At 38.8% G+C, this 16,420-nt stretch overlaps 1 protein-coding gene across 1 annotated transcript; it reads left to right on the forward strand.

Moving 5' to 3' along the window:
- The first annotated feature begins 6 nt into the window (after positions 1-6).
- Positions 7-12,293, forward strand: LOC104909964 (dystonin-like). The gene is made up of 9 exons (XM_010707878.2): positions 7-2,110; positions 4,332-4,493; positions 5,567-5,737; positions 6,506-6,672; positions 8,587-8,746; positions 8,997-9,323; positions 9,490-9,574; positions 10,719-10,960; positions 12,012-12,293. The coding sequence occupies exons 1-9, from the start codon at positions 824-826 to the stop codon at positions 12,276-12,278; spliced, it is 2,868 nt and encodes a 955-aa protein (XP_010706180.1). The 5' UTR covers positions 7-823; the 3' UTR covers positions 12,279-12,293.
- The last annotated feature ends 4,127 nt before the right edge of the window (positions 12,294-16,420 follow it).

Here is a 16,420-nt window from a genome sequence, read left to right on the forward strand (position 1 = left end):
AACGGAGCGAGGAAAGCGCCGGGCCGGCCGCCTGGATCCTGACGCGGGGGAACTAACGGCTGAGTCGTCTGGGATCCTAGGAAACTATATTTACCTATGAAACTTGTGAAGAGCTTGGGACGAGGAGGGAGTAAGCTGCCTCTCGGGTCGAAGTTATTTATAGCTGCTGCCAAAGAAGCGAAGGGCTGTTTTATTCTTCGTGCTGCTTTGGATTTAACTTGTTTCCACCCCCAAGATTTTCTCAGTGCCTTGGTCTGAGCCGTGCGCAGGCACCGGGGGGTCTGCCTTCCCGAGCTCCGGTACGATGCTTTATTTATAAAGGAGATGGAATTCTTGGACCCGGCTAAATGGATTACAGCTAATCAGTCACCTCCAAGAGATAATGTGCTGCCTTCGGTAATGCTCGCTCAATTGGAAGGCTTAATCTGCAGATTTAAGATATGCATTCTGACCTGAAGAAATAAGAGCAGTGTTCCATGCAGGGTTTTAAACATTGAAGCCACTGCTGGTTTTTGCTATACTCGGTTTTCCTGTGATATTGGAAGGTTTCTGTTCCTTTCTCACTCAAGCACTTTGTGTTTTCAAGGGAAAAAGAGAAAAAAACCCAAACAACCAGTAACTCACATCCAGGTAAAACTGCATTTAAACCAGTGCACTGATGACAACCTTAACCACCTCATAAGTTATCATGTATGTTTTATATCTATGCATCCTGTGCTGAGGGCAAGTTTACTGTAGTTTTTTAGGCAGATGATGTTTTCTAAATGTTTCCCTCCTTTCCGAAAGTAGAAGAATTGTAGTATCTTGTGTGAACCCTTGCAAAATGGGGAAGCCACTTAGCAGGCCGGACTGTTTACGTCAGAATCCTCCGTGTGTGGGCAAAGGAGAAGAGGATGAAGACCTGAACATCGAGGACTGTTATGTTCCCCAGAGGTCCATCTATGACACTGTGCGGCTCAATGAGCAGATCGATTCGGGATCCAAGGGCAGCCTCTCCTCCAGACACTTCACGGACCGGACCTTACCCTACAGTCACCGAACACTGGATATCGGCACTCTGTGCTCCAATGGTGCCCTGACGTCCTCCAGTGCTTTTGAGCTCCGAAGCCGTGAGGCCAAGAAGTTAGATGAGAAAATGATCTTTGACGCTCTCAAGCTGAACGGCGATGTCATTCGAACGGGGGGATTGCCCAAAACGAAGTCTCACACAGAGAAAAAGGAGCACAGGCGGTCGTGGAGAATGTTTGTCCCGCCCAACTTTTCAGATTACACAAATAAAAGCGAATGCTCATTCAGTGAAACTGGTGACCTGTCAGATACAGCTAAATCAGGCAAATGCAAGTGGGGTACGAATTCTCTGACCTCAGAAGAAGATGATTCTGGTTTGTGCAGCCCTCCAACAGAAAGGGAAGAAAAACAAGATACGCTCTTAGCAGGGGAGCGAATGCAGGCACAGACTTTGTCTTCTGCAGAAGACATCCAGGCAGTAGGTCAGCTCAGCCCATTCTTTCCAGCTCTTTGCAGAGAGCAGCAAGCCCCAGTGCTTGCAAGCAGCAGTGTTTTTGTCAGAGAGAGCTGCAGGCTGACTTCATGTGACATTGTGCCCTCTGGAAAAGTCAAACAAAGCAATTCACAGAAATGTGAGAGTGACCAGGAAGAGATGGGTGGAAAATACACTTACTTAGAAAGTTTCAGAAAGGAAACTCTGACACATGGCCATCCTCTTCAAGGTGATGGAGGAAGCATTTCCCTGAGTGAAAATGGAGTGGAAAATGGCTATAACATACGTGGAAAAATTAAAACTCAGGTCACAATAGTGGATGGGAATGATGTGGATGGTACTCCTCCTCAATTAGATGGTTATTGTATGAACGTTGCTGTAAATAATAGTGACGTGGATTTAGCAAAATACGAGATTTTATCTGATCCAGGGGATTCGAGTATAGCAGATGCAGGCTCAAATGAAATGACATTTTCTGTTCAGCAGCTTGAATTAGATTGCACTGTAAACTGTCCAAAAGCTATCCCAGGGAGGAGTGAAAGCAATATCTGGACTACAGGCATACAAGAAACCTTAGATACAGTCTGCAATGGCCTATTGTCTAATAAGGTAATTAAAAAAAATCCACTTGTGAAATAGTTGTAATGTAACCTTAAACAAACTTGCTTATAGTTTTCTTTACGCTTGACTCTTGTTGGAAACGTTTTGTGTTTTATTGATTCAGCAGATGTAGTGGTCAGAGACACTCGTGCAGCACACACAAGATGTCCCAAATAGGTGTGGTGGTCAGTTCGGAAAATGAACAAGGGGCAATTTCTGACAGGGGTGATTACTTCCAGCTGTTCAGTGCATGGTTATTTATTGTCCAGATGGTGTCTGTTACTCTTGATTCGGAGAGCCTCACTGTGCACTGATGTTCGTGTTCATTTCTTACACAGATTGTGGTTAAAGGCAATGCCATTCAAGGGCAGCTACAGCCCATTTATTCAGGGCTGAGCTGCCTTACTCATAAAGGTATAAGCAACAGTATCAGATTGTTGTGGTTTCCAAGGCACGTAGATTAAAGGCTCACTGCGTGTTCTGAAAGCCTTCCTTTGCATTTGCGTGCCTGAAAGTAGATCTGACGGCATGGCAGTGTTTTACAGGCACTGGGTCTTACAGTGCTCTCAGAGTAGTGGGTGAGGTAGGAGCTTTGTAATAAGGAAAGGGTGTTTATCACGTCTGTAATTTCTTTCTCTGGTTGAAATCTGAGATACTTCAAGCTTTGTTGCTAAGTTGTTTGGGTAAACTTTGGCCTCAGCAATAATTGTAATTTATTTTAAGCTTCTCTTTGCAAAGAACGCTTGTGTTTTTAAGGGGCAGGTTATGGAGATCAGTCCTTCGTGGCAGGACATTGCTTTCAAAAGATGAGGCTTTATGGGACATAAAAGAATTTGTTGTTGGTTCAGTGTAAAAAGATTATTCTGCCTTCTCTCTAAAGTCAGGAAAAATAGGAACATTTTCCCTTTTCTGGGAGCAGCAGCTGGTTGCATGCTGTAAGTTTTCATGTAACCACAGCCCTAGAGTCTTCAGGGCTTTTTCTTTTTTGTCCACAATAACAAAATTCGTATGGATGCTTAGTTGATTTTACATCCCCCTTCCCCTCCCCCCCCTTGCTTGGTATAGCTTTGCCCTAGCTTCTAGATTGACTTGTCAAGCTCCTGGAAGTGTGCTCAGCCACCTGAGGGCTGCTGCTTTCAAAGAAATCACTTGCCATACTGTGTTCCGTGCAAAAGAGGAGTCATTGGTATGTTTGAAGTGATTCCTTCTTTTCAGAATGCTGAGAAAGGTTGCTTTGAATGCGCTAAATGTACACCAAAACTGTTACTGAATGCTGCTATAGAAATAGAAGGATTTAGGGTCAAAAGTTGAGCATTCTTTAGCATTGTTTATTCATTGGTTATTTTTCACTGGCCTGTGTAATTAATTCAGGGGCTTTGGGCCATTTTCTGATCTCATTGACACTGGTATCGTTTCAGCCTCATTCAGTTGAATACAAGTGGTGATTTACATTGCTGATGCTAATGGTAATAATCTGGCTCTGAAAAGCCTCAAGTACCTGAAAAAGTAAAATAAAGCAAACAGAAAACTGTTCAAATTGTTATTTGGGTGCTGTCAAAACCCTGGTGATTTGCAAGAATGTTTCTGAATTAAAAACCATTCTCGTGGGTGTCCTCTGTGACATCCTCTGTGATGTTTCAGCAGCATCTCTACTGCTTCCTCATTTTATTATGCTTATATTCTCATAAAACCTCCCTTAAAATCATTCTTTCTTCATAGTTTCTTTAACTTGAAAGTTTTACTTTTGTCCTAACTTGGCAAAAAATGCCCAGTTGTCTGTCTTGGTGTTTGCTTGTTTATGTAAAGACAATTTACAGTCTTTCTGTGCCTTTTTTTTTTTTTTTGTACAGTTTATACAGACAGATAATTGAACAGATAGATGCATTCCTCTGGTCTTCATATTTTTCCTTGTTGTGAAGATCTTCTCCCTCTCTCTCTCTCTTTCTCCCCTTTCTTCCCATCTAGAACTACTAATGGAAATGTATATCATCCTACCTCAGTGGTGTACTACGTTTATTTTGTTTAGATGAAGTCTATTATGTCTTTTGTTTGTTTGTTTTGTTTCGGTTTTTGTTTTTTTAAGGAAGGTTCTGGTAAGGAATGGTTTCCTTTCTTTTGGATATCAGTCAGCAAATTCAGCACATACATATATACATATGTATTATTTTTGCATAGTGTGATGTACAAGGAGAACTTTATTTTTCATGGTGTCCTGGTTTTCCAAATGCAGGTGTTCCAGAAAGAAGAAATTGAGCCCCTGCAGGTTAAACAACAGGAGGTGAACTGGTTGGGCCAAGGCCTTATTCAAAGTGCTGCTAAAAGCACCAACACAGAAAGCCTTGAACATGACCTTGAAGATGTTAACACTCGGTGGAAAACTCTCAATAAGAAGGTTATTATTTTGTATACTCTTCTGCTTTTGTCACGTCCTATGTTTTCCTTACTTATTTACTTACATCTTTCAAAACACAGGAAATTAAATATTCAGTTATGTTATTTTACACAATAACTTCAGTAGTAATTCTAAGGATAAGATTTATATCGCTAGTTGCCAGAGATATTAGCTGTCATTATAAAGTTCTGTCAAACTTTCAGTAGGTCTCTCATGGCTTTTCATTGAGGGAAGAGTCCTCCAGGGCTCTGGATTCCTTTCTGCTTCAGCAGAACAGAGAAGTTTGATAACTCAGTGAAAGAGGCAAAAACTGTGACACTCTCATGGGAAAGGTAGCAATGTCATTTGTAGTCTGCTGCTTTGGAGCAGTCCCTTTTTGGTATTTTTTCACATTTCTTCACTGTTCTATTTGTGTACACTGGCTATGGTCAGTGCAGGACACAGTGATTCAACCCAGCTTAGTGTGACTAGTGGCACGTTTCCTTTATAGTAAGTTCCTTAAGTGTTGCCTGAAAGTTTGGAAGGTGCTACTGCTTTGGAAAACTTTTGCTGTAGATTTTTTTCTCTATGCCTTAAAGGCTTATCTTCCTGAAGTAGTTGCTGTTGAAAATGGCGGGGATGGGAAGTCGAAATAGCATTCAGTTTCTGCTGCTCTTTGTGTTCCCAAAGGGGTGATGCAGCAGAGGCACAGACACTTGTGATTCACCTATTTGTCCTATCCTTTCCTATGTCTTCTTTCCTTTGAAGGCGTTATTGCCCCTCAATTGCTTCTCAGGATTCCTGGCTCAGTCTTTTTGTAGGGAAAATGAAGAGCATAAGAAATACAAACATCCTGTCAGTGTAATTCATAATACTGTAGCAAAATGAAACAGGAGCCTCTCTTGTAATGGACTACTAGAGCAGACTCGTTTACTCAGTCAACCTCTTTTTGGTGGATGACTGTAGAGATTAATGGTAAATTGTGCAATAGTGCTGTTACAAAAACCTATGAAAGTGAGAGTATGTGGTGATGATATTGCCAAGTGTTAAGCAAAGAAAAAAAAAGTACAGTCAGATGCTCTACTTTCTTTCAGGTGGCCCAACGTGCAGCACAATTGCAGGAAGCCCTCCTTCACTGCGGGAGATTTCAGGATGCCCTTGAATCTCTGCTTAGTTGGCTCATTGATACAGAAGAACTTGTGGCTAATCAAAAACCACCATCTGCCGAATTCAAAGTTGTGAAGGCCCAAATACAAGAGCAGAAAGTAAGTAAAATATGTCCAGTCTCTTTCTTCTCTCTGGAGAAATGAGAAGAAATCTTTATGTCTGTCAAAGCATGAGATCTCTTCAAGTATACTGAGTTATATTTGACGGCCACCCATTTGGTACTCCAGAGTCTGTCCAGGCTGGGAGAAGTGCCCGCCTTCTAGGAGCACAGGATGGAGTGTGACACAGCAGTCTGAGCTCTAAATAGAATTATTAAAATTCTCTTGGAAGTAAATGTTAAAGTTCGTTGGAAAATAACATAATTTTATTGGAATAGATCAATGAATTTCATTGTATCTCAAAGAAATAATGTGTAGATTATATCATTGATTTTTTGTATCTATTTGCACAATTGCCTTTGTGTTGCCAAATCTGGAAGAACCTTTTCATGGCACTCTCATGAATGATCCTACAAAATACATCAAATATTTTAAATGGTATGTTTTCTTAAGTGGTATTCGGTATAACTTGTTACCCTGTATATTTGCTCTTGGGGTTGCCTCATGTTTTCACTCTAAAGAAACCTAGGAGGTCTTTTGGACTTGGTGATGCTCTGCTGCTGTTGAGAAACTAAAACGAGCACGTATGTGGGGCCTGCGAGGAGGAGTGTCTATATTTGACTAACATTAGTCACAACATCACAATATAAGCATTGCTTTTTTTTTTTTTCTTTAAGAGTTTTTCAAGAAGTCTAGCTCCATCTGTTTTTACCCTTGTAATGTTACAGTGTTCCTTAATAACTTCATATGTCACTGCTTTCACTCTAGCTTCTCCAGAGGCTGTTGGATGACCGAAAGCCTACTGTTGAGGTAATCAAGCGTGAAGGGGAGAAAATTGCAGAGTCAGCAGAACCTGCTGATAAAGTGAAAATCTTGAAGCAGTTGAGTTTGCTGGATAGTCGATGGGATGCATTGCTCACTAAAGCTGAAATAAGGTATTTCAAATTCTTTCATAGCTTTGAGTAATACAGATATAGCATGTGATGGATGGTCAAAAGCAGTATGTGGAACTCCCTAATGTAAATATTTTAAGTAATATCATCCTTGTTAGTACATTAAATTACTGTATCTTGAAGTTGATGTAATAGGTCCTCTGAAGAAAAAAGTGGGAAGTAGGGACTTGAAAAGAGCAAAAGCTTGTAACAGAATTGTAGCCTGGGATGTAACAATCTGTCTATGTATATTCTGAACAGTTTATCGCTGTTAGTTCATTAGTTTCTTCATTTAAAAACCACATCTCCTGTTTTGTGTAGAGTCAAGTGTGGATTTGAGACTTAACAAATAATAACAATGTTTCATTGGAACTTCAGAATCCTGACCTGCTGCTACAAAGAGGTGGCATTCCTCCTTTTGCTGTTCAGTGTTATCCATATAATTAGGTTTCTATACCGTAGTAACCCTGGTGCTGCCAGTTGTTGATGTTCTTACTCAAGTTGCTAAGCTGCATTAATTCTCGAGAAAAAAGGACCACTGAAGTATGTACATGTATGTACATTCTGCAGTGCAGAAAACACTCTGCTAGGGATTGCAGTCCAGCTCAAGTTCCAATTCAGAAAGACACAGTATCTACATATACACACACTTAGATATTTTTGAGTTGCCTGTTTATAAAATATATGGCAAGTTATGAACTGTAAAGCATCTGAAGACATCGGTGTTTAAAGGACTTTGCTGAATGTATTTTCTGGGTAGGGATTTTAAGAACAGCCTTGTAGTAGGGAGAGAAGAGTATGCATAAGTGACCTGAAAAAAAATATGTAATTGAGAATGAGAAAGGATTTGGAAAGTTTAGGAAAATTGTTTTAAGTGAGCAGTAAAACTTTACACTGAAGAGCAAATGGATGGATTGGGATTTGAGCAATTAGAGTAACATTAAATTCAGCTGTGTTGTCTTTTACTTCTCCTGCTAGCCTCTATAGTTCCTTTACTCTGAATCTCTTTTGCTATTTCATACTAAAGATACAATTATTCAATTATTCAATTGGTAGAGTAAGCCACTAATAGATTATTCTTTCTTTTTTCTTCTTTCTTTTTTTTTATTTATTTATTTATTTATTTATTTATTGGAGGAATCTGAGTCATTGGTGGAGTAAATGTTAATGTCATTTTTAATTTAATATTCTTTTCCCAATCTGGTGATACTTAATTAAAAATCAAATTGCAGCTTTTCCCAAGCTATCTATTAGTTGCAGGCTTGTCTCCATTTTGCTTTGCCAGTCTCTAGAAATGAAAAGATCTGAAGATCAGACCACGATTCTGAAAACTAAGTAGAGTATTTCTGTGAGCATTATATAGCTGACTGTGGCAGGTCTGTAGGGTCTCCCTTGTTTGTAAGTCTAGGGAAGCATGTATAAGCATAGCTTTTACCTGTAATAAGATTTCCTGCTGAAAGACAACACTCTGATGTTTTTTATGTGGGAAAAAATATCTCTTAAAAGTCTTCTTGAGGGAAATTTTCTCAGCAGTGGCTGTAGAGAAGGCTTCCTGTAATCAAGAACTTTCTCTGAGATGTAATAATCTGAAACAGAAGGGTTTTAGATACTTCTTTTTTATTTTGGAGGTCAAGTCTTAGTGCTTTATTACCATTGTCTCATTAGTTTCAAAGTAGAGTGAAGTAAAGCCACATAGTTCTGTTCACATCATTGAACAAATGTTAGAAGATAATGTACAGTGCTGAGGTAGTGTGATCATACGTTCTGGTTCAGTAAAGTCTTTATCTAACTTTAAAAGGTGTAATCACAGAATCACAGAATTGCAGGGGTTGGAAGGGACCTCAAGAGATCGTCCAGTCCAACACCCTGCTAAAGCAGATGCCCTACAGTAGGCTCTTTCTCTTGGGATGTTTATAGGAACCGTCAGTTGGAAGGCATCTCAGTGGTAGCACAGCAGTTTCATGAAGCTTTGGAGCCATTGGTGGAGTGGCTGTCAGCCACAGAGAAGAGACTTGCAAATGCTGAACCTATTGGAACACAGGCTTCCAAACTGCAACAGCAGATTTCTCAGCATAAAGTAAGATATGAACAACATATTTGCTCGTGCCGTTCTGTTTAAACTCATCTGTGAAGTAAGCACAATTGGGAAAGCTCTTGTGGTATACTTGTATTTTACTATACTTTTTTTTCCTGTAATTTGAGTTTTATTCATTTGTGTTGGTAATATGTTCTTTTTAATTCAGTTTTTATTTAGTTCCACTTACATTTTTTTTATGTTTTTCTGATTTTCTTTTCCATTGTTCTTCATTATTTAAAAAAATATATAGGCCCTAGAAGATGATGTCCTAGCTCACAATAAGAGTTTGCTTCAGGCCATTAGCACTGGTCAGTCTCTAAAGACTATGAGCTCCAGGGAAGACAAAGATATGGTGCAGGAAAAGCTAGATTCTTCTCAGGCCCGATACATTGAGATTCAAGAGAAGAGCAACAGCAGGTCTGAACTTCTACAGCAAGCATACTGCAATGCTCAGATTTTTGGGGAGGACGAAGTTGAGTTGATGAACTGGCTGAATGAAGTCCATGATAAACTGAGCAAGTTGTCAGTCCAAGATTGCAACACAGAATTGCTTGAGAAACAGCACTCTGAACTACTGGTATTTTGATTTCTGTTCATTTATTATTTATTTTTATATGATTTACAATCCATATTTCATTTATTTTTCATTAATCTATTTTGTTTTAAATGGAAATATGCTTAATCCAAATAAAAATAGTGTTGTTTATTATGTCAGTGCTTACACAAGTGGCATTTTCTCTTAGGAGCTTCAGGAGGAGATTCTTCTCAGAAAACAAAATGTTGATTTGGCTATACAAAATGGCTTAGAGCTTCTCAAACAAACAACAGGTGAGACCTTTTAGAAAAGCACAATTTGCCAGGCTTTTTTTTTTTTTTTTCTCCTGTAATGATAAATGCTTATGAGAAGTTTTAAGTGGAATATGTAAATACTAGTAACAACCAAGTATTAGTAACAACCAATATGCTTGTTGGTTAAAGCACTTGTAGTTATCTATTTTAACAAAGGTATGAGATCAGAGTGGGTTATGTTTTGGAGCCAAATGTATTTTTAATATTAGTGAGCAAAAGTTAATTATTGCTTGTAGGGAATTTGGCCCTTGTTTTACTATTATTTTTAGTGGAAAATTGTTTTAGTGAACCTGCATTCCATTCCTAATATCAAGTTATGGACATTACTCTGGTTGGAGGGCTGTTTGGCTGGGGACACAGTCAGTTCCCTGGAGACATTCACAGAAGAACGAGATATTAGACTACCTTTTACTGCAAGAGGAAAGCTTTGTCCATTGGAGTTAATACTGTGGGAAAAGTTGCATTCCAGTTGTAAGCCATGTGTCTGCTCTGTAGATCAACACCTGTCCAGATTTTCCAGTGCTTGCAAAGTTCTTGAACTCCTTAAGACATACATATGGTTGAAGACGGGGAATCCTTCTCTGTTCCAAATTTAAACATTATGCATAATCTATAATGAAATCTGAATATAAATTTCAGGAGGTTGCTTTTATTTTAGCCTTTTGTTTTTAATGGATTGTAAAGAGAGCGTTCAGTTCAAGGAATTGTTTAAAATATCAGTGTAATGGAAAATCTAGTTAGTATTCCTGACTTTTTTCTTAGTATTTTCAGTAACATCTGCAATTTTTATAACCTTTTAAGAATTATTGTGAATTTAAGGATGGATTTTTTTAGAAGAACACTTGCATTAAATGTTGAGTCAAAGTCTTCACTTTCTGATAGTTTAGTAAAACAATAAAAAAGGCAGAAGATCAGATCGTACATTGAGGTAAACGTCATTGCTTTGTAGAATTAGTAAGGGTAGAATAATTTACAGGAGGTGAGGATTTGCCCCGTCTCCTTGTTTGGATCATTTTCTAAATTAAATACTGAGATTGCTGTGTTAGGTAAGGGCCGATGCTTAGGAATTTTTTTATTTTAGGGATTTGTGTTTGCAAGAAATAACGTTCTTCTGTTATTTTAGGTGATGAAGTTATAATAATTCAAGATAAACTGGAAGGCATTAAAGTGAGATACAAAGATATTACAAAATTGAGCTCTGATGTGTCCAAGACCTTAGAGCAGGCCCTACAGCTTGCAGGTCAGCTGCACTCAACCCATGAGGAGCTCTGCAAATGGCTTGACAAAGTGGAAGTGGAATTACTGTCATATGAAACTCAAATACCACAGGGTGAAGAATTAAGCCAAGCACAAGAAAGACAAAAAGTAGGTTTTAGAATCTGTGAATTATCACTATATGATTTTGTGTTAACCTTTGGGAAGAAAATTGTTTTGTGAATAACTAATTTGACATTAGATCAGCTGTAATTGTAGCAGTAGTTAAGAATCATGCTTACTTTCCAGAGTCATTTGTTAAAATCCCACACAAAATTGGGTTGTGGTTTATTTTTAGCTCAGCAGCACAACATTTCTTTTTTGTTCAAGCAGCTACCTTACCCTGGGAAAACTCCAAAGTTGTCAAACAAAGTTATTTTGGTTCTTTAGTTATGACATGGATATCATCTTGTAAAATATGAAAAAGACAGCATTTAAAATACATTACTAATCTTGTTTAACAAAAAAAATACTTATTTAAAAATAATATTGCAAGTTGGATGGTGAGGGCAGTGTTTTGAGTGGAAAAAAATGAAAAAATATATTTCCTTCAAATTACATATGTACTATATTAATACACATGAACATTTAATATATTAAGATGTTAATAAATTGAATTATTTATTTGTAGATTACATATAGATACAAAAAAGAAATGAATCATCACTGGGGCTTCCTGTACAGAAAAAGCTTGAAGGATTGTGTGATAATTTGACAGGAATATAATCCAATCATTTCTCATTTCAGAAATTGTTTGAATTCATGATATTTTGCTTCGTTTCATGCTTTAGTGGTGATTTAGTTCCTGATGGTGTGACAGGCTGCAACTAGTATGTGTTAGTTTTATTTTATTTGTTCGCTTCCTGAAGTACTCACAACTCATAAAATTTCAGAGAATTTCAAACTATCATATTGACTGGAGAAATGTTTTTAGTTACATACTCTGTAGAAAGCTTAGACTTACCCACATTTTTTGTCAAACAACTGACAAATATCAAAAAGCTAGTACAACTGAGCTGAAAATAATTGTGCTCATTTATCCCTTTGGTGTGCCTGGAAAACATTTCAGTTCTCTACTCAGTAGTTTAAAGAATAAAAAACATGTAAGCTGTTTGTGTGTTCAACTCATGCTGGCACATTTACTTCAAATGACCTTTTTCAGGAGTTGAAAAAAGAAGCAAAAACCAACAAAGCCTTACTGGACACTCTCAATGAAGTTGGCAGTGCCTTCTTGGAACTGGTGCCATGGAGGGCTAGAGAGGGGCTTGACAAGATGATAACAGAAGACAACGAACGATACAGATTAGTGAGTGACACAATCTCTCAGAAGGTGGATGAGATTGATGCTGCCATCCTGAGATCCCAGCAGGTACTGATAACCTGTTTTAGGACTATAATAAATGGCCTCTGGCAATGTGTACTTAAATAGAAGATGTCCTTTAATAGTGTTGCCAAACATTTCTTGTGCTCAGGCAACAAAAGACCTGTTTGAATGGAATGTGGCTCCACTGTAAAGATATGCATACCAGAAGGTATGCTGTTGTAATCATACGACTTTCTGTTGACAAAAGCTTCAGTCTTGTAGCTAACATTACTATAGCTATCCTATCGGTTCCTTAAGTGGGAGTTTTCTTGAGTAACAACTGAATCGTCCTTATCTTTCACAGATCATGTTAAGTAAAATATGGCTCAGCTTCCAGCCAGTTTTCCTGGATGCAGCATTGAAATCACTAATGTTGCCACACCTTCCAGCATCAGTTGATTGTCTAGCTTCCCTGTATTTTTGACAATTGAAAGCTGAATCTTATTATCTAAAATGTACTTGAGAGTTTAAGTAACAGTTGCTTTTACTCATATCCACAATGCTTTTCTTCTTGGGATTCAAAGCCTGAATTACTAAATATGTGAAGGTTTCAAAACACACACATGCATGTATGTGGGTACACTTTGAGAACTGACACTAATTACATTACTAAATGGACCCACTTCAAGGTCCATGTTTGTAAAAGCGTCATGAAGCGCAATTTTTCCACTGTCTGCCTACAGTTCAGGCATAAAAATATTGGTGGAGATTTTTCTTTCTGCTAATAGTTCCCGTAAATAGTTATAATAGGACAAGGAGAAACCGTATGTGACGATTTCAAAGTTTGTTGGAAGCCAACTGAAAGAGGCTGGCAGTAACTCAGATCTCCTTATTAGTGAGGTTAAAAATAACTTCATGTTTAACTTTTTAAGGGGTTTGGTATGAGTATTATTTTGTCTCCTTGAAACAAATCCTCAGCAACGAAGGGTGATTTTCTATGAGTGAAAAGAGGAAAAAGGAAGGCAGGCTCCTCCAGGAGCTCCTGGGCTTAATTAAGTACAAAAAGAAAGTCTATAAGGAGTGGAAGCAGAAACTGGTTACCTGGGAGGACTGCAAAGTTGTCCAAGCAGCCAGGGATCAGGTTAGGAAATCTAAAACCTAGATATTATGAAATCTAGCTAGGGGACATAAAGGGGAACAAGAAAAAATTCTACAGGTATATCAATGATACGATAAAAGGAAGGCTGGGGAAGATGTGGGCCCCCTCCAGAAGGAAACTGAAGACCTGGTCACGAAGGATATGGAGTAAGCTGAGGTGCTCAATGACTTCTTTGCCTTAGTCTTCACCAGCAAGGGCTCTGGCCACACCTCACAAGCTGCAGAAAGCAAAGGTAAGAATTTGGAGAAGAACATCTACCTTCTGTTAGAGAAGATCAGGTTTGAGAGCATCTAAAGAACCTGAAGGTGCGCAAGTCCATGGGACCTGATGAGATCCATCCATGGGTTCTGAGGGAACTGGCAGATAAAGTTGCCACGCTGCTTTGCAAGAGCCGGCAGTCTGGTGAAGTTCCCACTGTCTGGAAAAGGGAAAACATAACTCCCATTTTCAAGGTCAGGAAGAAGAGAAGATCCAGGGAACTACAGGCCAGTCAGATCTAGCACAATCATGGAGCAGATCCTCCTGAAGACCCTAATAAAGTACATGGAAAATAAAGACGAGGTGATTGGTGGTAATAACCAACATGGCTTCACCAAGGGCAAGTTCATGCCTGACAAACTTGACCTTTTATGATGGAGGTATAGTGCGACTGGATAAAGGAAGAGCAACTGATTTCATCTAGCTGGACTTGTGCAAAGTGTTTGACACTGTCCTGCATGACATCCTAGTCACTAAATTGGACAAAAAAAGGATTTGATGGATGGACAACTTGCTGGATAAATAATTGGCTGGATGGTCACACTCAGATAGTTGTGGTCAGTGGCTCAATGTCCAAGTGGAAACCAGTGATGTGTGGCGTTCCTCAGGGATTGGTGTTAGGACTGGTGTTATTTAACATCTTTCTAGACCTAGATTCATAGAATTCTAATAGATTCTATGAAACAGAAGAATGTTTGCTCTCCTTCAAGTCTCTGAATTATATTTCATCACCTAACGCCAGTTCAGCACATCCAAGTCCAGGCTAGAAGGGTCCACAGATGCTGCTCCACTACCTAGCCTCAGAAGGACATATTGCACTCTGGTCCTGAATACCCCTAACCTTCACTTGAGCCCACCACAGTATACTCCTATACACTATATCCTATGATTAAGGGGCTTAAGATGCTTCCAGTATAAGGATAAGCCGCTTTCCATTCAGCTCAAACATAGACCATGCATAATGAAAAAATATTTTTGGAGGAGCTAATGCTTTGTAAGCTTACCCTGAAGCAACTTGTTCAAGTGACTGTTCTACGAAAAAGTTTTGATTCGACGGCAAATCCACCAAGAATGTGAGAGTTCAGTGGAAGTAGCATGGTTTTTGTGATAGACATTAGTGGACCAAGGAGACAAATGCATTAAGCTGTGTGAACTGTTCAGTACATGGTTTCATGCTGTTAATGAGATTGAACACTTAATGTAATGTGAATGCCCCTAAATGGGTAGAAATATGCGAGAGAGAAATTTTACTGCACGCTCTCATTTGTTGGTACTGAAGGTATTGGTCACTATCTTTCTCTAATGCAAAAAAATGCTATATAGAAAGAGAAGATCAAATTTTGTAGTTGCCTTTCTTGTTCTTTGCTCCAAAGCAGTCACAGAGGGTGCTTTATAAAACATTCATAGAGAAAATCACGGTGTCATCATATTCACAAGTCAGTCCTTCCTAGTTAGAAGTACTGCAATGAAACATGGTTGGTTAAACCAGGTAGGAATAAGACAGACTTTTTTTTATAGTGACTCAAGCGATGTTCAAGGCTGAAAAATAATTCTGCTATGCATTATTGAGAAAAATATCTTTGAATTTTGGATGCAGAGGGTGCTGGTTTTGTACTTCATATTCCTCAATGTTATACGCGCACATCATCAATTGCAAATCCTACATCCTTAGTAAATGAGGCTTAGAGTTCTAATGTTGCTCAGCACTGTGGAACCTAGACTTTTCCGGTGCCATGCCTTGATTTTACTATTTCCACTAAATGTTTGCTCAGCATTAGTGACATATCCATGGATATTTGGTATTAGGAAGTCACAGACTGGTTGTACCTCTGACATATTTGACATCATGTTTATTTCCTTAAGTTGGGTTATAAATAGATGGGCTTCCAAAGAACTTGGATTTAAACACTGTTGATGCATTTACTTCATGCTAATGTTTACTGATTGTTTCAGAAAATACCTTTCTGTTAGGAAGTTATACAATTTAGGACACATCCTACTTTCTGTTTCTTTATATGAAAAATGACATATGCTGAGTAAGAATGTTTCAGCTCTCTTTCATGTAACAAATGGATTAAACAAGGCTGAAAAAGATTGACTCAAGAAGAATGAAATCTCAGAACTGCTTCCTTTGTTTTTGTGGGACTCATAATTAACCACTAAGACAAGAGTTATTTAGTGGCCAAAGTGAACTCCAGCTATGTTCCAGGAGCAGTGCTGTCAAAGTTCTATAGCCACAAATGCACTGGTCATCAGATTTAAAAGACAAGAGGGTCCGAGTGTGACTTCTGAAGGAAGCGTGGTAGTCACAGAATCACAGAATGGCCAGGGTTGGAAGGGACCTCCAGGATCATGAATCTCCAACCCCCTGCTACAGGCAGGGCCACCAACCTCCCCATTTAATACCAGACCAGGCTGCCCAGGGCCCCATCCAACCTGGCCTTGAACACCTCCAGGGATGGGGCATCCACAACCTCTCTGGGCAGCCTGTTCCAGCACCTCACCACTCTCCCTGTAAAAAACTTAAATAACAGGTTCTGACCTAAAATGCCCTGATAGACTTTCTGAATAACTCAGAGCTGTACTAATCTTCAAATAATTGCAGTGGGGATCAAACCCTTAGAAAATAAATAGTAGTTTTAGTGGTTATTTGTTTTGTGCATATGATGGTACTGCAAATTATTTCTCTATGGCTTAAGCTCAGTATTACAGTATGGATGCACTAAGATGCACATTTGCAAACTTGAGCAGAAGTGAAAGATAATACATCATTTTTAAAAAATTTATTCTTTTCATCAGAATTGGACCCCCAGATAATTCTTTTCAGATTCTCTCTTTTTTTTTTTTTTTT

This window comes from Meleagris gallopavo, chromosome 2 (genome assembly GCF_000146605.3).
Source record: "Meleagris gallopavo isolate NT-WF06-2002-E0010 breed Aviagen turkey brand Nicholas breeding stock chromosome 2, Turkey_5.1, whole genome shotgun sequence".
NCBI classification, from domain to species: domain Eukaryota; kingdom Metazoa; phylum Chordata; class Aves; order Galliformes; family Phasianidae; genus Meleagris; species Meleagris gallopavo.